The sequence below is a fragment of the Pholis gunnellus genome (genome assembly GCF_910591455.1).
Source record: "Pholis gunnellus genome assembly, chromosome: 24".
Classification (NCBI taxonomy): domain Eukaryota; kingdom Metazoa; phylum Chordata; class Actinopteri; order Perciformes; family Pholidae; genus Pholis; species Pholis gunnellus.
In genome coordinates, this window is record NC_136551.1 from 3,318,351 (window position 1) to 3,341,638 (window position 23,288).

Consider the following 23,288-nt stretch of genomic DNA (forward strand, 5'->3'; position numbering starts at 1 on the left):
TGCACAATGTGACAGCTATGGGACACCATCAGCGTTTAGATTGGCCATTGCACACACATTTGCATAAAGCTTAGTAGTTGTGTCGGTGGCAGCGAGGGAGCGACGCCGAGCTGTCGGCTGGAGAGAATGAGCCACTAAATTTGACGCGAGCAGTGAGATCTGAGGAAAAGGGAAAGCGATACCGTCGTGTTTGCAACAACAACACCACTTATAAAACTACTCTAGCGCAAAGCTAGGAGTGGATTAAGACGTCACAAATCGGCTCGGCATCAGCACCACCACGAAAGGAGAACCGCCTCGGTTAAAAAAGCGAACATTAAAAGACACATTTCCCCTTTTAATGTTGCATGACATCACTTCCTTAATGCAATGCAGGGTAAACCACCGGGCGGTTAGTCATGGAGAGGAGCGCAGCTTCATTTGACGGAGCAGTTAGAGAGCGAGAGGCACGACTGATGAAAGGGTTGTGATAACAACTCGGTTGGACTTTTCAGTTGCTCCCACATGTGCGGGATGACATCACCGCTGAAGAGGCGAAAAGTCTTTAAGTCACGATTTACACATTTCCTTTTGCCTGCAGTTAGTGTCGTTTCACAGGGAATGGTTTGTGCTGCATTGTGACGTTTTGTAACGCGACTCTACCTCCAGTATTTACAGAGACGCGTAGAGAGCGTTATCTTTGGATGTTCAGTACAATGCAGCCTCAAGTCCTCTACGATGGCTGTGACGATAACACACCGCTGCTGCTGTTCCTCCTCCAATCGAAGAAGATGGACATGTGACAGATGAAGGAGGATAGTGATGACAAAAGAAAGAAAACAGGGACAAGGGGGAAATTGTGATAATAGATGTAATCTTTGGAAAGGGGGAGAGCGAGCTAATTATTTCCAAGAGCAAGACGGAGAGGGAGAGGGAGAGGGAGAGAGAGAGAGAGAGAGAGAGAGCGAGAGAGAGAGCGAGAGAGAGGGAGCGGGAGAGACAGACAGAAGCACAAACTAGTCATTAGTCTGTCAGGGAGAGAGGGACTATTAGCACTGTACCTCCTACACACACACACACACACACACACACACACACACACACACACACACACACACACACACACACACACACACACACACACACACACACACACACACACACACACACACACACACACACACACACACACACACACACACACACACACACACACACACACACTAAAAACCCCATGCAGCCTGAGTCATCCTCTGACATTTACGAGACAAATAGAGGATACAGATGAAAATAATAAAGAGAACGACAACGCGGAGAAAAAAAGAAAAAAAAGAAAAGACAAACGATGAGGAAAAACAATTATGGCAAAAAAAATATATAATAAATAAAAAGGAAAGAATGAGAGATGGAGACATGAGGAAGAAGAGAGTATAATGAAGAGGGGAGAGGAGTGAACTCACCCACAGCAGAGTAATGAATCACATCTCAATTTCTCTCTTCCCTAATGGTTTTAATATTCAAGTGCTACATCATTAAAAACCAGTAGTAGCACGAGCAGCAGCGGCAGCAATAACGCCGGCCTTGGTTTCACTTCAGTGTCCCGAGGTCTCTTTATATTGATCTTTATCGGAAAACTTTGTCCGGACTCGAGAGACAGAGATCCTCCTGCCTGCTGGCCCCACGACCGGTAGGCTGTCACTCAAAATGTTCTTTTTTTTTTAGCACATTATTTCCTTATTATGTGCACTGTAACATGTCCATTTAGTAAATAAAATGTACTTTTAATGATAGTATTGTCTGCTGCATGGTTTATTATGAATGTTGAGTTTAAAGCTTCAAAGCAAGATTTCACATGCGACAACGAGGGAGGCAGTTGGTCTCGTACTAAAGTCTAGAGCTGCAACGATCAATCGATTTAGTTCTAGATTCATATTCCGTCGACCAAACGGTGTCGTAAACATCATAAAAAGGAACCGACTTCCTGCTTCTACCGTGTGCAAAGTGTTCCTGTGCATTGAGGGATTATGAGCCACATTTGAGGTGCTCTCTCCGTCAGTTTCACCTCTAAATAAAGCCGATTATCTTCAACTGTTGGCTTGTTTACCACCTGCTCTCGTCGCAGTGCCACGCTCACAGTTATCAGAACTGAAAGAGCATAAATTACACGTTTTTCCATTGTTAGTAACTTTTGTATTTTGATTTTATTTGTTTAAAAGCAGGTAAAAAATAACTCATTGTGAGCGCGACACATTTAAATATATTTGCTTCTGATGACAGGCTGTATGACAACTATTCTAATGCCTTATATAATCACCGGCTATATTCTTATATAATCACATCATTTAAAATCTGCCGAGCTGACAGTCAAGAGAGATGCGCTTCTCCGACGTTCCCGATAACACGCAGGTTAGTGTCTGACATCGCCGTTAATGATCAAAGGCGCGTTTTGCATAATTCTGCAGGACTGACGCGTGAACTCCGGCTGCTTGTTTTCGGAGACGACACCCATACTTCGAGGAACGGAGCTATAATTAGACACTCTCTGCTTTCTCACAGTTAGCTTTCCACCCGTTACTTTCTTTGTTCTTGACGGCGGAGAGAGGACGGAGACGGAAGGGGATTTGAAAATACTTAGTGACTTGAGGAGGATTATTTTGTTTATCGCGGAGCCAGAAATCAACAGCGAGGGGCCCTCAGCAGTGCCAGCACATCTTTGGAGAGCTCGTAGTATCGCCCCCCCCCTCCTCATGGGAGGTGCTGCTGGAGGAGTATCTGATCCCCCACCAGCCGGCTGACAAACAGCCTCTTGCCCACAGCTGTTCCTCTGCTCAACGCGGACCATACGGACCTCTCACCCCCCCCTCCTCTATATGAACTCTCTGACTCCTTCATAAGCTGACTATTTCCACAATTCATGTGCATGCAAACAGAATATTTAAAAAATGGCCCCTTCGCCGGTCCCCGGTGGAGGCGGAGCCTGCTGGTCCTGGCCTTAGAGCGAGGGGGCACGGGCCGCGTCAGGATGTGAGGATAAACAAAGCTGCAGGAGGATGAAGATGCATGTAATATCACCAGACTTCTAGACCACGTTTGGTGGAACGGCACAGCTCCGGTGACGTTCCACGAGCAGGAAAACAGTCAAAGTTCTCGGTGGGTGTAATGAGCCGAGCAGTCGCACCTTCACAACTTTGTTAGCTTCATTACTAGTCGCACTGTTTGAGCTTCAATAAGCAGGGAGGGAGGAAGACCCTGGTGGTCGGGACGGCTGAGGAGGAGCTACAGTACATCTCTAATAGAATATCTGGCTCCTGTCTGGGCTAATAAAACTAAAATGGCTGTCTGTGGAAATGAAGACAGTCTGATTGGATTTCTCTGGATTAATCCCTTGAGGAGAGTCCAGGACGTACAACTGCCTGAAACACACACACACACGCGCACACACACACGACTGACAATTACCAGCAGAGCTTCTAATGAAACTGTGTGTGTTCTCTGCTCCATAAAGCAGGACAGCCCTGGTAGAGTGGAATACTAAACACTATAAAAACACTATTTAGCCTCACAGAAACAAAGTCGCTGGGAAGCAAAGTCCCCGTCTGACTCGCTGAATGCTTAATAAGACCTCCAGCAAATGAGTGCAAATTTCATTTGATATTCGCCGTGTTTAACACGCAGACGCATTCGGAATACACAACGCGTTGCACCGACGCGGGTCGCATTAGTTCAAATGTCGTTTCCAGTGTGGAATTAAAGGATCTCTCTCTAATATCTATGGATTAAAAACTACAGCAACACCATCTTTAACTTGTAAGCCTTTAATGCTCAGCAATTCATTGCCTCTTCTTAATGTATCGATTACTCCCGAAGCGTTCGACTAGAAAACAAGTCGCATACACGTCTACACGTCTAACGCACAAGGTTTCAAACGGCTGAACATCAAACTGCCGTTTATATTTTGAAATATTTGGCGCCTAAATCAATCGACGCCTGTCCTTGGACCTTGTGACACACGTGTGGTTTCTCCTGTTCAACGTCCCCATTGACGTCGACTGTAAACCTAAAACAGAAGAAAACTTCTGGTAAAAAAAAAAAAAGAAAAACTGCAGAAATCGGCCATTTTGGAGGATTCCTTTAGAGCTGCATGTTCGCTCCCATTCCCGTTTAACTGGAAGACCTAATGGAGTGAAAATGATGGCACCGCTCTGCTGTTTCGCGCAACATTTTCAATTTGTGTTTTACCGTCCTTTCCTCTCTTCCAGCTCCCTCTTTTATGTTTGGATCGCCACCATTTGCTCCAGTTCTTTTTACCATAAACGTCCAGAGTGAGACGCCGTCTGATGTTTTCAGCCGAGACTCTTGTTTCGCTTCTGCTGAGCAGCAGAAATGAAGTGTTAGTCATCTCAGAGGCCACTGAACACTAGAAAGACTCGTTTTTGACATCAGATGAATAAATAGTGAGAGAACAGAACCGAAACGTAAATAGCATGAAAGCTAAAGGGAAGTTTGTGCCTCATCTGCATTTCTAACCGTTCACAACTCAACTCCCGTTGTTATTAAAGCTGCTTTATAGACTGGGGACACTGGTGGCTCCAACTGGAACCATTTTAAAGTAAGTTCACCAGAAAACAACGGTTAATGGAGTGAGAATCATTTCGTCTTTCTGCTCTCATCCCCTCACCAGTGTCCATCCTCTCCGTTCAACAGCTCTTCCCCATTCTTCCTCTCCTCTCTTCAGGAAACTTTGCATGCTGTTTCCGAGCCACTCTTCCTCCATTTGCTGCCTCTTCTATTCACTCTCTTCCACTCTCGCTCACTTTAACAATCTGTTTAGCTCCCTCCACTTCTCCCCTATTCACTCCCACCTTCTCTCTCTCTCTCTCCCTCTCGACGCCTTTTCTTCCTCTACCTCGTTCTGTCTCCCCAGCCGGCTAACGGAGCGTGAGATTGGCTAATTAACGGCTGCCTGTCGGCCCTGCAAAGACAGCTGGGTAATTTGGTGCGAGTAGAGAGGGAGTGAGGGAGGAGAGGAGGACATGAGGAGCCAAAAGAGGAGAGAAGGATGTGTCATTAAACTTACCACAGAGCTATTTTTAAATATGGTTCAGGTTGCCAGGTGTTAAAAAATCCCTTCACTAAAACTGGTTCTGCACTCATTAAAATGCATGGATGCTAATTGCAGCCATTACTGAAAGACGTACTTACAGGTGAGAAAGCATGTCTGAAAAAAAAAAAAAAAGGATTGAACAAGGTCCATACAAGAAAAATGTCAGCTGACAGACGACGTTCAGCTTCAAGCCAATCGGGTAAAGCAGCGATATCGTCCCTTTGGAGTCGCGTTTAGGTGCTAAATGCTCCTGAAAGCAAACTGAATATCTCAGGTTTCTAACGTGTTCACCCACCTTTCATTTAGAGTTCCAAGTACATATATAACAAACATTACATCATTACATAAGAGCACACTGATACTGAATAGTTTTAAACATATTCTCAGGATTACAGATTGTCATTTGTGAACACAAAGGTTTGGTTTACTTGATTAGTCCCTTTAAAAACAACTTAAATCTAGATTCAATCATGGCGATAGACTGTGTGCCTTATTTTCCTGGCATAAAGGGAGTGTCTGTGTGTGAACCAGTGAAGTACAAAGCTTTATTTTCTCCGAGGAGGATCAGAGGAGCGTGCAGTTATTCTAACAAAAGAATTCTCAGCAGAAAGAGAAAAAAAAAAACGGAAATATGCAGAAAAAAAACCCAAACTGTCACGGTTTCAGTGCTTCAAAAAGTAGAGGAAAATATCTCTAACGGTGATGTCATCTCACTACCACTGATTTCAAAAGTATGCAGCATTTCACAAGCGCACGCCGCCACGACATGCCGGTCATTCCGCCGGTGATGGATGCCGTGTGTCCGCGCGCTGCAGCACGCCGAGATAACGCGCCAAAGAGCCAGACGGACACAAAGCACGCCGATACAGTATCTGTGGTTGTAGAATCAGCACAAACCTGACTGCAGTGATCACAAACTGGGGAACCAGTCCTCACTAAAATGAGATGGATCTGACATCGTTGTGCACATTCAATGCTGCTCTCAAACCTCCAGACAGGAAGTGATGAAAGAGGCGACTGAAGTCTGAAAGTGAATAGCAAAGCCACTGATCACGACTGAAGCTCCGCGCCGGATTACCTACCAGCTATCGTCTGGAGGAGTCGACGAGTGAAACCGATAAGTGCAGCTTAAACGAAAACAAGAAGAAGAAGTCTCGACAAGCTATGATGATGATCGAGACCAACAGAAACTCTGAAGAGCAGGCGGTCTACACGACACAGAGTAGTTGTAGGAGAGGTTGTAAACATGCAAGTAGTTCAAGATATGTGGCATGTGGATTAACCCGATGACCCAAAGTCCAACCGCCCTATCTGCAGGCCTTGCTGCTGGGGGGGGTGGGGGGGGGGGGGGGTGGGGTGGTACACAGGTCTCAAACACACAGAGTGTAGTATTTTCCTGAGGGTAGTCAACAGCTTCACTAATAAAAGGTAAATGGACTGCATTTATACGGCGCCGTTCTACCTCACAGGACAAAGCGCTTTACAACTTGCTTCACACTCACACACACACACACACACACCTCCTGAGCCACAGATCATAAAGAAGAGGCGGCACAGTGAACATGTACACTAACTGATGAAGAAATAATGAGGGACGTTTCGTGTGCGTCTCACCGTGCCCATCATAAAAACAAGCTCCAACAGGAGAGTTGTTCTCAGGCATCCCTCAGGAATGTGTGTCTCACACACACACTTGTTGTTGCTCACCCTTCTGAGTAAAAGCCTGAAGTTCCCTTCCCTTCTTATTGTGTCAGAACAATGAGCTGTAACCGGTGAGCTGGTAACTAATCAACCAATCATTTCCTAAACAACACACACACATGCGCTATGACACAGCTCATATTACTCAACTGGAACTGCTGGAATCCAAACACCAGTACGCCGTCACACCCTGAAGAAATACCGTGTTGGTGTGCGTGCCTGTGAGTAAGAACACCTGAGGAAGTGGAGGTTTGGTCATTGACCAAAACTGAGCGCCACGCCTTTGTGGGCAAATGTCACTCGATACCCGTTGGCTAATTGGTCCCATGACGGTAACGTTTTACACGTGTGTGTGTGTGGTTCACACTCGTGATGCCGGCAGTTACTTTCTCTGCCCCGGGTTACTCGGTCACTAAAGGGCTTCACAAATCTGTCGGTGCTGGCAGCTAAAGTTACGGAAGTAATATCTAGTGTAAGACAAAAACTATCAAAAACACATCAAGAGAATCACCGAGAACATGAGCGCTGTAGTTTATTTTGATCCCACACACACACACAAACCATCCTGCTGCTGGAAACACTCACTAGAGCACCAAATGTGTATTAATCCACAGCAGAAAATAGTCCCCGACGGATGCGGTTTACCTTGAGGAAACAGCCTAATAAAGAGGCTGAAAAGATGAAACTACATGTTTTTAAAAAAAAAGGGACACGTCACCCAAAATACACACCTGCGTCTCTGGCCTTGCATTTCGTGTCAATGCTTCTGCGGATGGTTTTATACACCCGTCTCCAAAAGAACTGTTTGAAAAATTCAGAACGCAGTGTGCTTGTTCTGAAGCACCGGCCTCACTGGGGACACTTTAAAAGAGACTTTCTTCAAAGGTAGTCCCGATGACAACTGTTCACAGTGAGATCTATGCAACCAGGACACTTTTGTCCGTAAAGAAGCATCGCTACAGAACCTCTATGCATCCTACACCAGTCCTCTCCTCCCTCCCTTCCTTCCTTCCTTCCTTCCCATCGCGAACACGTCCATGCGTAACTTCCCCATCAGCGGTGATGCTGAGGGGGAATTTCTTCCCATGGTGCAGCTGTCTGCGAGAGCTCGCTCCGCGCACCACCCTCCCACCAATCCCTGCAGCGCTCCACCGCTGCGAAACAACACTTGTGTTAATGTATGGGCATACATTGCATGCATGCTGCACAGACGTTCCCTGTCAGGCAGGTGCAAAGAAACACGAGAGGAAGCTGTATGTTTGCAAAATAATTCCCAAACACACACAAGAGGTCTGTAACGTGTTTAACCTGCTCACTGCGAGGACGTAATATAGAAAACACATGTTGGGCCGTAAAGAAAGATGCACAGAGAGGAGGAGGCGGCGTGGGAGGGATGGTGACAGATGGGCAGGGGGAGGTGGGTGAGCCGCGCATGACGTCATGTGAGAAGTTAAAGGGTACGGAGTGATGAGGAAGAGGAGGGAGGACAGGAGACGGATGGATGTTGAGAGGGAGGAAAGGAAAGGAGGCGGTGGGACAGAAGAAGAAACAGTTGTGGGTTGCAGATGGTTAGTTTGTTAAGAAGGGAAAGAGCGATGGAGGCTTCTCCACAAATAATACATTAAAATCAGTGGTTGAGCATGGCCGAGTACATTTATTATATTTGTACTACTTTGATGTACTTCACCATTCTTATTCTTTTATTATTCAGTACTGTGAGCATCACAGCGCGGCGTGTCACACTCTGTCTACTCTCGTTCGCAATGCGGGACATGAGGCGTAAACTCTAAAAACACATTCATCTGCACCTTTATTCCTGCTCAATCATATATAGAACGTGTTAAGAAATATATGCATGGGGATATACGTGTATGGGAACTGACAAAACACTTAAAATTTGAGTTTTATTGCAGTGCACTAGTTAGACTTGAGCCCTGTCCAAAAATTCAGTTATAATTGCGTTCGGATGTGACACCGTGGTGTTGTTCTCATAAGCCAACAGCAAAGATAGAATGTTATTACAGTCTACAGCACGAGAAGTAACCAGACAAGAGAAAGTGGAAGAATTTAGAGGGCTGTGTTTATGCATGTTTATGTGTTAATAAGAGCGAGAGTCGGCGAGAGTCTATTTCATCTTTACAACCAATTGAAATGCAGGAGGCACATCGTTCTTATTAGCGGTGCCGTTGACAGGTTGGCAGGTGAAGAACGCACACAAAGAGTGTGTGTGCGAGTGTTTCTTAAAATACTCAGGAGAAAGAACAAAAACACAGAAACAGCAGCTGATAGTGATTCATGAGTGCGTGTGTGTGTGTGTGTTCTACCTGTGTGTGCGCCAGTCTTCGGGGACGATCCGGAGACGCTGAGCGAACACTCCATCTTGGCCGTCTCCCACGGATAGACGATGGAGGTGTCCGATCGGAGGGCGACGGCGAAGGACGGGCCTGCAACACCAAACACATCGGCTCCAATAAGACGGCAAAACATCAGAGGAGCTCAACTCGGATCACACGGATTCACTTAGACGGTTTTTCAACCCTGCAGATACTAGAACTCATTCAGGGTCCCCGAGGAACGACGGTGGCTGTGAGATTTTGGATTATTAGAATATGAAAAGGCACGAGGACACCAGCGTTCTCTGGTTGTTTGGCCTTTTCTACAACAGGACGTAACTCCCGGCTTAGCGTTTGAGACTGTGACGCACAGATTCATTCATGTTCAGGCGTGACAGCTGCAGTCATGTTGTGGGGTTTTCGCCGCGTGGACACTTTCAAGTCGTCTCTGCGAACACTTCGGGCTCGTTCTGACAGTTCTCCCCGAGAGTGCTGCATTACTCCGCTGTCATGTGTAAACAACCCACTGTATAATACATGCACAAACACCATGCGGAGGGGTATAAAACATATTCCCTGGGTGTCGGCACTGGTGAGCTGTAAGGGAGTCTTAAATCCAACAGGAGCCTCAAAATGATCTACACAAGCATGGTAATGAGATATTATATATATATATATATATATATATATATATATATATATATATATATATATATATATATATATATATATATATATATATATTCATTCTTTATCAGCAGCATATTTAGCAGCTCATTTATGTCTTTTGCTGAGGGAACCTGCAACAACATTTGGTTTTATGGGGACATCGCGTCCTTTTCTGCACGTCTTCGCGACAAACTAACGCCCTAAACGTCGACGCTTCGTCGCCTTTGAAACGGCTCAGAATGACTTCAGAGGCCACTCTGAAGATAAATCAGGAGTTCTCTTTCGTGTTTAGTCGCTGGCTAAAATATTTACCCACCAGTTTCAGCACCGAGATGGGAAAACGTCAGGCTGTTTTAAACAAGTATAACCGAATTATGTAAACCACTTATTTGGAAGCAAAAACAAAAAAAAAGGAGAACGAGCCCCAAACAATTAGAGTAAAGTGCCTCAGGTTATGTGGTTTCTGTGGAGTCTCCAGGTCTCAGTGGTAAAGTTGGAGATTAAAGAATAACCCACAGGAATGAACTATAAAAATCAGATTCAGCTTGTAAAAACACAGAATTTCCCTTCTTCGCAAATGTGGAATTGTAGGAAACGGCAGATTTAAAGCCGTAAAGTGCAACTTAAGAAGAAGCATATTGGTAAATCTTCACACTAGCCTTACTGTGGTCACACGATTACATGTTCTTCCTCTTGCCACTCAGTATTTATGTTCCTCCTCTTGCCACTCCATATTTATGTTTCCATCCGTCCACTGAAATCACTTAAAACACTGAATCATTTAAGACTAAACGTGCTGGTGAGACTTTGGATCTCCATATACGGCGTAGAGAAGATCCCTGCACGGGCAGGAACGCCATGACACGTCTGAAACATTCAAGACACAGCTGGAACCTTGGGAGGCTCGCCAGTTGGTGGATGTGATCTCACACACACACACACACACACACACACAGAACTTCCGCCCCCTAAGGTAACTATCAGGGGTTCTTGGAAACGTCTCAGCTTGAAGCATGAGCACTGTCAGTGTGTGCGTGTGTTGCCCTGTGTGGGATCAACTCAAAACGTTCGAGTTGGATACACACACTTGCACAATTGAAAGATTACACACACACACACACACACACACACACACACATACACTCACGCACACACTCACGCAGGCAGAGAAAGAAAAGGAAAGCAGCGGTGCAGCTCTCTGCAGATGGCTGATTGGCCAAAGGGCTTCACTTTGAAGACGTCCCAGAGAGAGGGAGGGAGGGAGGCAGGGAGACAGTGGGGGTGAGAGAGTGAAAAGGATGGCAGAGAGAACGGGGGAGGAAAAATCGGGAAGTGATAGAGAGAGGAAGTAATGCTCAAGGGCTGCTGCCCTCCCCAGGGAAGGATAGAAGATAGTCCATCTTTCTTTTCTCTCTTCGCTCCGACAGTTTTTTTTTTTTTTCTCCTCCTACAAACCTCATTCAGATGGTTGAAAACACTGCAGCTCTTCTATCAAACATGCAGAACAAAGTGATGTGTGGGGAGGAACCAGCAACCACAACCAGTTCAGCTCAATATAGACTGGACTTCTGAGGCCGAAATATTTGAGATTAAAAACACAAATATTCTTTTGGTTTAGTTTGATGCGTGTTTGTGTTACTACCTGCTTGATATTTTGTTCAGACTTTTATTGTGAAGCACTAACTTTTGTTTTGAAAGGTAAGTTCCTGCATTCCTGCAATATTCCCTCTTCTTTCTCTTCCTCCTCCTTCTCTTTCGCCTCCTTTTCTTCCTCAGCATCTTTGCTCCTACCATCCTTTTGTTTCCTCCCTCTCTTTCCTTCCCTCACTTCTTCCCCTTTGCCTCTCTACCCCCCGTACCATTTCTCGTCACCTTTTCATCTCCTCCTCAGCCCACTTCACCACCTCCTTTGCTTTGTCTTCCTCCTTGTCGCCTCCCTCTTCCTCCTCCTCCTCCTCCTCCTCCTCCTCCTTCTCCTCCTCTCCTTTCAGACGCTCCCGTTCCTCCTCCCGTCTCCCACTTCCCAGTCAGATCAAAGAAAGTTAAGTAGGCCAGTGGCTGTGGTGGGCGTCAAAGGGCTCAAGGTGTGTGTGTGTGCGCGCGCGTTTCTTTATTTTTGTACATTATTAGATAATTTATGTTGGTTATCATTAACACTGCGTTAACACAACTGCTTACATATTTCTATCTTTCGACAGGTTCTCTTCCAGGAACTTGGAGTTTTTTCCTCCATCTGTTCAGATTGTTATGAAAGTTAAATTATTGATGAATCTTACTGGTGTTAGAAAGTATTTCCCCAAAACGTGGCTGACTGTACACAGCCTGGTTGTAGCATATTTTACTAAATGAGAAAAGATTTAGGAACAAGTAAGAGAAACCTTACGTATTACAAAGAGGAAGGAGGAAGTATTTAAGACAAGTGAACACATAACACACATATTGACTCACCATTTTCCTGAAAGTCGATCTTGACTTTGTTGGACTCTGCGTTGGCGGCTTTGGTCCAAGCTTGCCCCGCCTGCTGTTTGGTCCAGGCGGTGATGTCACACCAGTAGAAACCTCGGTCGGACAGCTGGACGCCCGCCAGGCGAAACCGAAACTCTACCGGGCCAGACTTCGTCAGAACCAGGCCGTCTCTGAGTCGACAGAGAGAGAGAGAGACGCATTTCAAAATAAAACTCCACTGAACGGTCCACACGTGTTGATGTGTAAGTATAAAAGGTCTACCTCCTGTTGGGGTCTGTGGCTCCTCCGTGCTGCAGGACGTTGTCGGGGCTGAGGGTCATGATGGTTCTCACGCTGCCCTCCAGGCTGTCCTGTGATTGGATGAGCACCGAGTAGCCCGCCTCCCCGAGGTTCCCGGTGGCCACGGTGCAGCTCATCTCAAAGGTAGCCCCGCCCACCGAGGCTTCACGGACGCGCTTGGCCACGACGTTCAGAGTGGGACCTGAAGATGAGACCGATCAAATCAACTTTAGGACATCACTCAGCCCGCCAGAGAGTCCCAGGGGGGGAAATCCCCAACAGGAAGTGACAACATGAACGTCTGATTCAAAGCAGACACAGCAATGCGGTTACATCATGGCTCAATTAGCTAAATTGAGGGCACCAAGCTCAGCAAGTGGGACTTAAAAAGAGAGGACGTGTGTGTGAGAGAGACACAAGAGGTCTGTTGTTGTGTTGGAAATGACATGTAGACATGAGAGCGTATTCATGAAACTCAAACAGCAGGGTTACTGTGACCGGCTGGCCCCCAGTGTGAGAGTTTTCTTAGTCATGAATGTGAGTTAACGGTTCGGAATTTCTCCCGAAAAGTAGCTCATTAAATCTCAGAATACGACCTGGAGTAAATGTCGATTTCCCCGTAGATTTGATTTTCTGTGCCGAATGTTTTTTCGTCTGCATCACAAGTTTAATCTGAAGTAACCTTTACGGGTAATGTGTTCGGGAGATTAAACAGAATTTAGTGCCCGGACTCTATTCAATGATATAGTCCACCAAACACAACAGATGAGGGCGCATAAATGAAGTTTCCTCACGTTTGGTATCCCACCGCACGGCCAGCTGCGAGCTCCGGTACTCGGCGGCGTTCACCATGTCGCCCTGGCTGTTAACGCTCCAGGCTGACACGCTGCACGCGTACTGGCCCATGTCGATGTCCTGCAGACGGCGAAAACAAGGGATCAACGTTAGAAATGATACCACAGACATCAACGTAGCTCTTTTCTGACGGTCATTAACGTTCACCTGAGTGCGGAGGAACAGGAGCTTGAACGTGTCGGGCTGGACTCTGGTCAGAGTCACCGCGCCGCTCTTCAGCCGGTCGGAGTACATCGCTTCCGGCAGAAGGTTGCCGCGGCCGTCCAGGGAGCCGATGGGATGCGAGGCCTGAGGATCGCTGCCTGTACCTGCAGGGGAGATCGGACATCGAACGCATTGAGAGGTGGCTGTTTCCAGTCTTTTACAGGCCCGTTAAAGAGATTTTGTTCTGAGATTAAAAAGAGGTACCAGGAAGGGTGGTGTGCTCCCAGGTGACACCCAGTCGGCCTCCCAGGGGTAGATGGGTAATGTTGGTCACGTGACACGCCAGCTCCGTGGGGTCGGCCGTCATCTGGGGGCTGAGGACGGCTTCCAGGGCCACCGTGAAGCTCGGTTCTGGGGAGGAAAACAAAAGAATCTTTCAAGCCGCTCCGATTACAGCTGCAAAGTATCGCCGCCAGTTATTAGAGCAACACAATCCCGACGAGGAGGGACGAGCAGGCTGCAAACACCACGGCTGAATGAGACTCTTGTCACTACCAGCAAACACACCTAAAACTGAACACAAGGCCGAAAGAATGTCACAAAAGCCCAACCCCAAAACCTTTGTGAGGCCAAACAGCTGCTGCTGAAAAGAGTATTGTACCGCCAAAGGGAAACCGCCTCATGGCTCGGCTTTCTCCGGGCTGGTTCGACCCTGTCAGACCAGCACATAGCACATTTTTTATTATCCCCGTCGTCGGTATCACTGGGGCTGAAATTAATACGAGTTTCAAGCACCCCGGTGATTGGACAACAACTCAAACCTAATAATATATCGAGTTACAGCGCCGCGCGGCCTCTGGAGAAATGATTCCCGTCCCCAGCGGGGCGTTTCTCTCATCAGTCGCCGTCGGGGTTTTGTCATTTTACAACCGCCATGAATCTCCAGACGAATGCAAAGAGAGTCCCGTTCTTTTTGTGGTTCGGTCCTAAGCCGAGTGAAAGAGCCAGGCAACCAGAAATAGACCTGAAATAACACTGTTTACTGTGTGAGATGAGGTGTGTGTGTCACAGTGTGTGTGTGAGGCAGGTCCTCTCAGTCAGACATCCAGATTGCACCTTTACGACTCAACGAGCAGGAAACACACAAAGATTTCCACCGGCCGGACTGTGAGATATCCACCACACACACACACACACACACACACACACACACACACACACACACACACACACACACACACACACACACACACACACACACACACACACACACACACACACACTATAAATACCAGCACATACGTAAGAGCGTGTCCGGGTGTGTGTTTGGCAAAGGACGGGGGTTTGAGTGATGTCATTTGGACGTCATACACACACACACACACACACAAACTCATGCACCGTCACCATCTGTTGTAACACACACACACACACACACTTTAATCGAAGTGAACGTGTGAAGTTTTTCTGCCAACTAGCAACGCGCCTCTCTCTCTGAAATGTTGCCTTATTTAGTGAAGCAACTCGTCACCAGCGCAGCACCAGCATGCTACAGCCTCACATGATGTGTTGTGTTGTGATTGAAGACTAAAGATGATTAGGATTCAATACTCCTCTACATCTGAAATTATTCTGATGTTGCAGTTGTTGTTTCCAGCCTTTAAAAATCAACAACACATCCCACTGATGTCAGGGTTGTTTCAAAAAAGGTTAATCCTCCAGAGCTGCTGGCAGCTGGTGTCTGTTTACATGCAGTGTACTGTACATGCAGAGCAGAGGGAGACGGCGCTACATGAGGGTGAAAGTCAGCGGTTTGATTGGTTGTTTCAAACAAAAAGGAATTGTTAAAGCACACATCAAGTAGGAATACCACGCTGTTGCTGAAGAAATCTTCACTTAGGGGAAAAAAAAAAAAAGTTAAAAAGTCAGCGATGCCGCCGACCTCGTGTCATGTCCTCTGAACCGAGTCGGACTCGTGTGGCCGTCCCGTTCTCTGTGGGGGTTTAGTCTTAGCTTTAGAAAGAAGAAAAGGCTCCATTAGTGTGCGGCTCGCGGAGGCAGAGTGAGGAGAAAAATCGGTCAATGTCAACAACACAACAAACCGCTTTCATCTGCATCGCAACCGTGTGTTCATGTTAAGGCTCTCGGTTAGTTTGTACGGAACGTAGCGGCGACATTCTGCCCGATATCTCATCCATTATGCTTCTAAGAGCGAAAGCACGTCTACGCTTCCATTGGTGAATTTAATCTACCATGGATCGATTTTTTTTTTCTCAAATTAATAAACGATTAAATTGTCGGCACCGCCGCCGAGCGTGTCCCGGAAACAGAAGACATGCTGGACTCTCTGCCAAAACAACCAGAGGCATGCGAGACTCTGGTTTCACCGGAGTGTGCAGGCGCACGTGTGTGTGTGTGTGTGTCAGGAAAACCAGATACGAATAAGCCACTCCCTCAACTGTCAACTCTCTGTGCGTCTCCCAGCACGGAGGGGAAGCACACGTACGTTTCACATCGCAGATTACAGCTAAAAAAAAAAACAAGGTGTAATCAGATTACTGTTACTACACAAGCCCAATAACTTCACGTTATTACTAGAGGCGTTGCAATGAAATCACTATCGTTTTACAGGGTTTCATGCAGATGTTTAAAAAGCCAGAATGTATGCTACGTATAGATATGAGTGTATGAAGGCTGAATAATAAATACTTCTGAAATAATAGATGAGGAAGTGTGAAAACGGTGGGTTGTGGTGAGTGAGGGTGGAAGCTCTCCATCAGTATTTAGCGTCATAAAAAGGCACAGACTGGAGCTCCATACAGCCGGTGGCGACGCACAGCCTCCTTAATTCAGCCGCTTTATATTTCACCGAGCGGCTGGAGAGCTGCAGGAAAGCGTCTTAAAGTGTGTCCCCGAGGGGAGAAAGTGTCTCCATCAGTCAATCCTGTGTGAATTAAAGTTAGCATGACGGCGTTACATCTCGAAGGATGCTTATGTCGAAAACAGCTTCCCCTTTTTTAATTATCGAGTAAAAAAATAGTATAATTGCTGCTGCCTCTACTGATAGAGTGCCTTTCTAACTCATGGATCGACAACTCAAACTGGAGATTGTAATTCATCGTCTTTGGACCTGAAGGGACACATCTGGTGAGGCTCCCAGACTCCACAAACGTGCTGTCGTCCCTAAAGAACGGCAGCACGGCAGGCAAAGCTTTGAGATGCTGCAGAAATCTGAACTGTAGGGTTTAAACCGAGTAATCAAACCATCGATACAAGGTAATTGTGAGCAATAAGCTCATATCTATACAATATTTATATGCAGACATTCTCATGCAGACCGTATATATTATTCATTAATATTCCGATCAGCTGTGAAAAATATGAACGAGCATGAAATACAAGCAGGGCTTTAGTGGCTCAGCTGACACAACAACACGCACACAGGGGAAGTGTCGCCAAGGGTGAGAGGAATTACACATTATTTAACTGTGTGTGTGCGTGTGCGTGTGTGTTTTCCTGCCATGGGGAGCTCCAAAACAAGTTCTCCTTCTCTTGTTGTGCTTCCTGGTAGGCTGTGCTTGCAGCAAAGCATCGTGGGAAGAGTGGGCAACCTCAAGGCCACACATCAATAGAATAGGAACGGACTGGTTGACAACACACACACACACAGACAGAGACACACAAAGTTTAAGCTCATACTCAAGAGGACTGAGGATGAAGTATATGAGCTGTAGTCAATTAGAAGCGTTGCTCTCATGGTGTGTGTGTGTGTGTGTGTGTGTGTGTGTGTGTGTGTGTGTGTGTGTGTGTGTGTGTGTGTGTGTGTGTGTGTGTGTGTGTGTGTGTGTGTGTGTGTGTCGGCAGTAAGCAGGAATGTATACCCTCAGGCAAAAATGTAGGAGTTCCACCAGCGAGAACAGCCTCATACCCTCAGTATGTGGGACACAAAAACACACACACACACACACACACACACACACACACACACACACACACACACACACACACACACACACACACACACACACACACACACGGTGTATGTGTGTGCAGCATTTACACTCTGGAAAAAGCCTTCAACAAGCCTAGTTTCACTCTCACACACACACACGCACACATAAGTAATCCATGTAAACACACACACACTATATGCTGTGGATCGCGCTCATTGATATTTCTGCTGTGCGCTCACGCTAGCGTCTCTGAAGCCCGGTGGACGTCTCTAAATGTAACGCGGCTCCGGAAGGCTTCGGGAATCTTCTGCGTGTCAACAAGAGCCGGCTGTTATTTTAACTAAGGGCTCCTGTTGCCATAAAGCCTTCGCAGCACTACAACCACAAAACACTGTTGTAGTTTTCTGATGGTTCATGACAAGCCGCGGCGTCACGTTTGAGTTTTTGAGAAGGTTGAGAGCGCTGGACAGAAAGAAAGAAACCCAATAGATCAGCTCTCTCAGGTGACTGAGAAACATCTGCTTCCTGTGACAAATAAAACCAGAATAAAACCCTCATATTACACTGACATACTGCCCTGTATATACTGTGCATAATCAGTTTAGTTGCACTATACTAGTCAGATGTAGGAGAATGCATGTGTGTGTATAGATATGCATAAATGTTCTGTGTGTGTGTGTGTGTGTGTGTGTGTGTAGCGGGAAGGAGCCACCCCTTTGATGTAAAACGACAAATATAGTTCACCTTGAATGCTATTTAAGAACCTCCAGAAACACTGAAGGGAGAGGAAGCACCGAGCAGCCGAGTCACGAACGTGCGAGACGAGGAAGTGAGAGCAAAGCCACGAAAAAAAACACAGCGAGGAGATGCGTGGATGTGATAACAGTCTGGAAGTCGAGAGTCCTGCTCGGATTAAAGCCTGCGGGAGACGTTTTCATGTTATTAGGGGGAATAAATCACCGCTGCAACATGTTGCGTCCTTTAAAATACCTGGAAGAGTGTAACGGATCTAAAGTAGGAGAGAAGATAAGGATTTATGGGCGAATGACACTTAAAAGCCCAATAAATATTTAAATTAGTCATATTTCTAGTTTGACGTCAGCACCGTGTGGCGGCCGTCCGTTCCGAGCTCGTTAGAGGGAACAAACCGGCGAGGGGTCTTTGAACTGAACTCACGATGTTACTGCCAAGAGAACAACAAAGCAAACTCATTAGAAGTCTTTAATTCTCTACGACAAACACGACATGTTGTTCTGCAGACTCTATAAGTTACGTATGCATGCGGTATGTGTTTAATGTCCAGTCTATAGAACACAAATGTAAGTTATTGCCACTTCCTTCAAAATAAAATGACACTTGAGCTCACATGAAACTTTCAGCGAGTCAGTCTGCCAAAACACAAGCTGTCGCCGAACGGAGGGAACTTATGTAACCAAGCGTTGAAGTCCATTTCAGTCATCTCATTCGGGAGTTTGTCAGAAATCCAACTGCTGTGACGCCGTCTCTAATGACGCGGCCAAATCCAGTGTGTGTGTGTGTGTGTGTGTGTTACTTGCTGAACTGCTTCTAAAATGATAAGACCGTAATATCGGATGCTCCTCAAACTTCACTTCCTCACTCGTCGCGTGATCTACGCTAACACAAATAGCATCGTCTGGCTGACTTTTAAAAGCAGCAGACGTGACGCAAAAGACGTCGCTTTCCCAGGATCTATATCAAGGAGCTTCCTGTTTTAACCGTTTTTAAGAACAGAAGTTGTGGTTTGTCACATGACATCAGTTACTAGAGGCGGTGTGTCCTTCTTATACGAAAGGTGTGAATGAGCATCCTAAATCAACATTATATGGAGGAAAAGAAAGACATTTAATTCCATTACTAACGCTTCACCTTGCGAGCCAACTACGTTCCCCAACATGATGTAAAAATCTAAAAAAAAAGGCAGAGAAAGAGGAAGGAGACGAGCCAGACAGACAGAGAAACCACCCACCATGCCAGTAATTGATTGCTGTGTCGACTGTGTTTGACACCACTTCTCAGGATCAGAGCATATCACACACACACACACACACACACACCCAGAGGTAGCAGAGTGCAGGACAGGCATGACTAATCAATCGTCCTCGCAGCAGGAGTCGACAGCTGACAGGATTAAAGAGTTTCCCCTCCAGACTCCAGACTCATATGTGGCACCGCTACACATCCGCAAACCGTGATATCACGCACACCGTCCCTCACATGTGCTTTGTCCAAATGCTCCACTGTGCTGGACAATCAGAAGTGTCCCCCAAACACGCACGTCTTCTACTAAAGAAAGAAAACCCCCTGTAATGTCAAGAAACGACAAAGAGAAGTAGGAAGAAACACTCACCGGTCTGCGCCACCTTCACCGTCACCGGGCTGGAGGTTTTCTCAGCCGCCATGTGCCACCTCCCGCCTCCTCCCGAGCTCCTTCCTCCCTTCTCGACGAAGGCTCGGACGCGGCAGGCGTACGCCCCGGCGTCCTCCCCGCTCACCCCCCTCACCGCCAGCCGGTACTCTCTGGCGTCCGTCCGCTCCAGGCTGGCCTCCGCTCGCTTCCCGTGCGCGCCGCCCGAGGACGCGTTGTAGATCACCACGCCGCTGCGCTCCATGGTGACGACGTCGCGGCCGTCGGCCAGCCAGGCCACCTCCAGGGCGAGGGCGGGCAGGTTGTCGGCCGCGACGGCGCAGAGGAGGGTCAGCGTCTCGCCGGGGGAGAGGAGCAGAGGCGCGGAGGAGGGAGAGGAGGATGAAGCCTTCACACTGAGGGACTGACCTAGAGAGGAGAGGACGGAGGATCGGTCACTTCATCCTTATGGGTACAAAATAAGTAAATAATCCCGATAGAAACACTGAATTATTCTGCAACAATAAGCCGATAATGAAGAACTCTTCAGCTCCGTTTACAGTCGGACATAAAAGGTCAACCTGTCCGTCAGACGCAGAGAGAGAACGTAAAGTAAACCTAATCTATAAATGTCAGAGTCAGTTTGTTTTCCCAAGCATCCTCTCGGCTGCGATGCCGATGAAGAACGTTTCTATTAAACACGGGCGGATCAGGGGGTTCGGACGAGGTCTCCTGTGACAACGTAGGCAGCGGTGTGTGGGGAAGAGCCTCTGTATGGTGTCTGGAAGAGGACAAAAGACACAAAAGCCAACTCTGTTTGACTTTTCTCATCCTCTTTACTCAAGTCGGTAAGTCAATATGAAGTGGCTGGCACACAATGGACCTGAGACCTCTGTGTGTGTCGCTCATCTCTGGTTTCATTACAAACCACTGGGTGTTACTCCCGCACTTAAAAGAGGATACGGTGGCACCAGAAAGATGTAAGATACGGTGACCAGAGCAACCGCGATGAATGAGAGGGGAGGAGGAGGGAGGAGGGGGGAGGGGGGAGTGTAAGGGGGGCCTCTCTGAGGACAGAGTGAGACAGACAGACAGAGACAGTGAGGGTCACGAGCCTCCTGGGACAGAGCGAGGCAGCGAGAGGAAAAAGTCTCACAGAGGAGAGGATGCCATTAAAATAAAAGACAGCCACACAAGAGAGAGGGAACTCTCCCACGTCCTCCCTCTCTCTCCCCCCCCTCTCTCGCCCCCTCCACACGGGAAGCTGTGATCAAGAACCAAGAGACTTGAGGATTATCCATCGCTCCCTTTAGAGTAACTATCTACAGCTTCTCATCACCGCAGGCATAATTACTGCTCAGGATGCGCGGGGAACCTTTTAATGCCAAGTTTATGTTGCACAGGATCACTTGCACTTAGCACGTGTGACCCGTAGGGTTTTGTAAACTGTGTGCAGAATTAGCTCACGTCTGTTCGCTCACATTTGAGTTATGACTCAAAAGGAAGCAAAGTACGGATCTCGACACTAAATACGCTTCAGGTCTCTCTTTCCATTTGAAGAGCGTCTGATGTAGAACACCCTGTGGGGTTTAAGTGCGCTTTAGAAGCCCGGACTTACTCGTTTACTTCCTTTTTCAGTTACTCCACCAGCTTTAATGAAGTCCACAACCCCCGGTCCAAAAACTCATAAGAGTCGTGATTTCCTCTCTCTTACCTGTCGGAGTAACGGCAACAGTTCCCATCTCTCTCTTGCTCGTCACGATCTGTACCCACTTCCCTCCGTCCTCGTGCGTCCACTCCGTGCCGTTGCATTCGTAAATCCCTTCGTCGGACGTCGTCACTTTGGAAATCACCAACTCGAACAGCCCGTTCCTCCCGGGAACCAATCGGATGCCTCCGTCGGCGTAGCGCCGGGCGTACTTCGCCCCCGTCACCACGTCGCCCTGGGGGCCGAAGGCCAAGATCTCCTCCGACGTCGCCCCCCTCTTCACCGACCAGGCGACGGACAGGTAGGTGGGGAGGGTGAGCTCCCGGGTGACGTTGCAGGAGAGCGTGAGGTCACTTCCTTCTGGGACCGCTGGGGGCGGGGTCAAGGGGGAGACCCTGAGGGTGTTGGGGATGACTGACAGGGGGAAAGAAGCAAGACAAACATTTTAGGGAGACATGGATGACCCCGACAGGAGAAGGTCGCTGACACAAGAAACTGCAAGCTCTCAACACACAGTAAAGGCTTTATTCTAGGAAGTAAAAGCAGTTTAGTGCAGGTTAGTTTGATTTTAACTGAGGTTACAAGTTGGTTGAATCCACTTCTGGTCAAGCCTTTTTGGAGTTTAGTGTACAACAAACCTCTTGCTCATTAAAAATGGGTGTTTGCGTTGTTTTTTTCTATTCTTCTTTGGTGTAACTTGCACAGAGCTCGGTGGATAATCAGCAGCGTATTTGCATTTCCTCGTCTGTTACTGGAGGCATATTCTGAGCTGAGCGCAAGAAGATCTTGTTTACCGCAATAATCAGTTTAAACCAATTTCCAGTGTTTGTGAAAACCAGCAAAAAACAAAAAGCAACGACGACGGCAGCACAATCAAGGTAAGCAATGCCTTTAATCCCCCGGCAGCACGGCGCTGACGGGGGGGTAACACTCAGTATGCAGACAGGAAATGAGCCTCTGATTAAAAACAGACACGTTAACATGGAAGTGCATGTACCTCGAACACAACATAACTTCAATGTCACCCAGACTCAACCATTCAAATGCAGGTCTTCATCAGGGAGGAGTGACAGAATCATGAATAACGATGACTCACTATTGCTTTAAATACGAGTCAGATTCCGGTTACACTTTAAAGTACGATTAGGTCGAGTTAAACACACAACCGGCTCCAGATAAGGCCGTCGATGTGAACACCGTCCAGAGGAGTGTTCACAAAAGGGCTGAGGACTCGCCCGCTCAATGAAAAGGTTCCCGCTTGCTTCCAGGAAGTGCTTTGCTGCTAAATGTGACATTCCAGAGCCTGAGCAGGTCTTAACAGAGCAGATTCTTTGTTTCCTTACTTGTTATGACACATCGAGGAGGCCGACGAGTCTTAAAGAAGAGGAGCTCGGATGGTTTGTCTGACTTTAGGTGAGATATTTAAATCAACACTGTAACGTAAGCATGGCTCTAAACTCTTCCCCAGCATGAAGTTTCGTCCCAATAGACCCGATCATTTCTTGTTGAAAGCTAATTCTGGTGTCACAAATGAATCCAAGAAGAAGCAGATGGCTGGGAATGAGCACGAAGCTGTGCATTATGGGAATTACACTCATGCCATATTCACGTCCAGGGGGGAGAGAGCGGATTTTTAAGCGTTCAGAGAGAAAAGAAAGACCCTGTGGTGGATTTAAGCCTGTTGACCACTTCGGATAAAAGAACAGGGACATCGTCTTCCTCAAGCCATAAA

At 47.1% G+C, this 23,288-nt stretch overlaps 1 protein-coding gene across 1 annotated transcript in view; it reads right to left on the reverse strand.

The window, feature by feature from the left end:
- Positions 1-23,288, reverse strand: part of ptgfrnb (prostaglandin F2 receptor inhibitor b) — a 32,974-nt gene that overhangs the window by 3,888 nt on the left and 5,798 nt on the right. Inside the window, exons 4-11 of the mRNA XM_079185854.1 lie at positions 21,563-21,970; positions 19,852-20,277; positions 13,795-13,941; positions 13,534-13,688; positions 13,326-13,446; positions 12,514-12,733; positions 12,235-12,422; positions 9,109-9,228 (exon numbers count right to left, since the gene is read on the reverse strand). Coding sequence (XP_079041980.1) covers positions 9,109-9,228; positions 12,235-12,422; positions 12,514-12,733; positions 13,326-13,446; positions 13,534-13,688; positions 13,795-13,941; positions 19,852-20,277; positions 21,563-21,970 — 1,785 coding nt within the window. The remainder of the gene's footprint in view (positions 1-9,108; positions 9,229-12,234; positions 12,423-12,513; positions 12,734-13,325; positions 13,447-13,533; positions 13,689-13,794; positions 13,942-19,851; positions 20,278-21,562; positions 21,971-23,288) is intronic.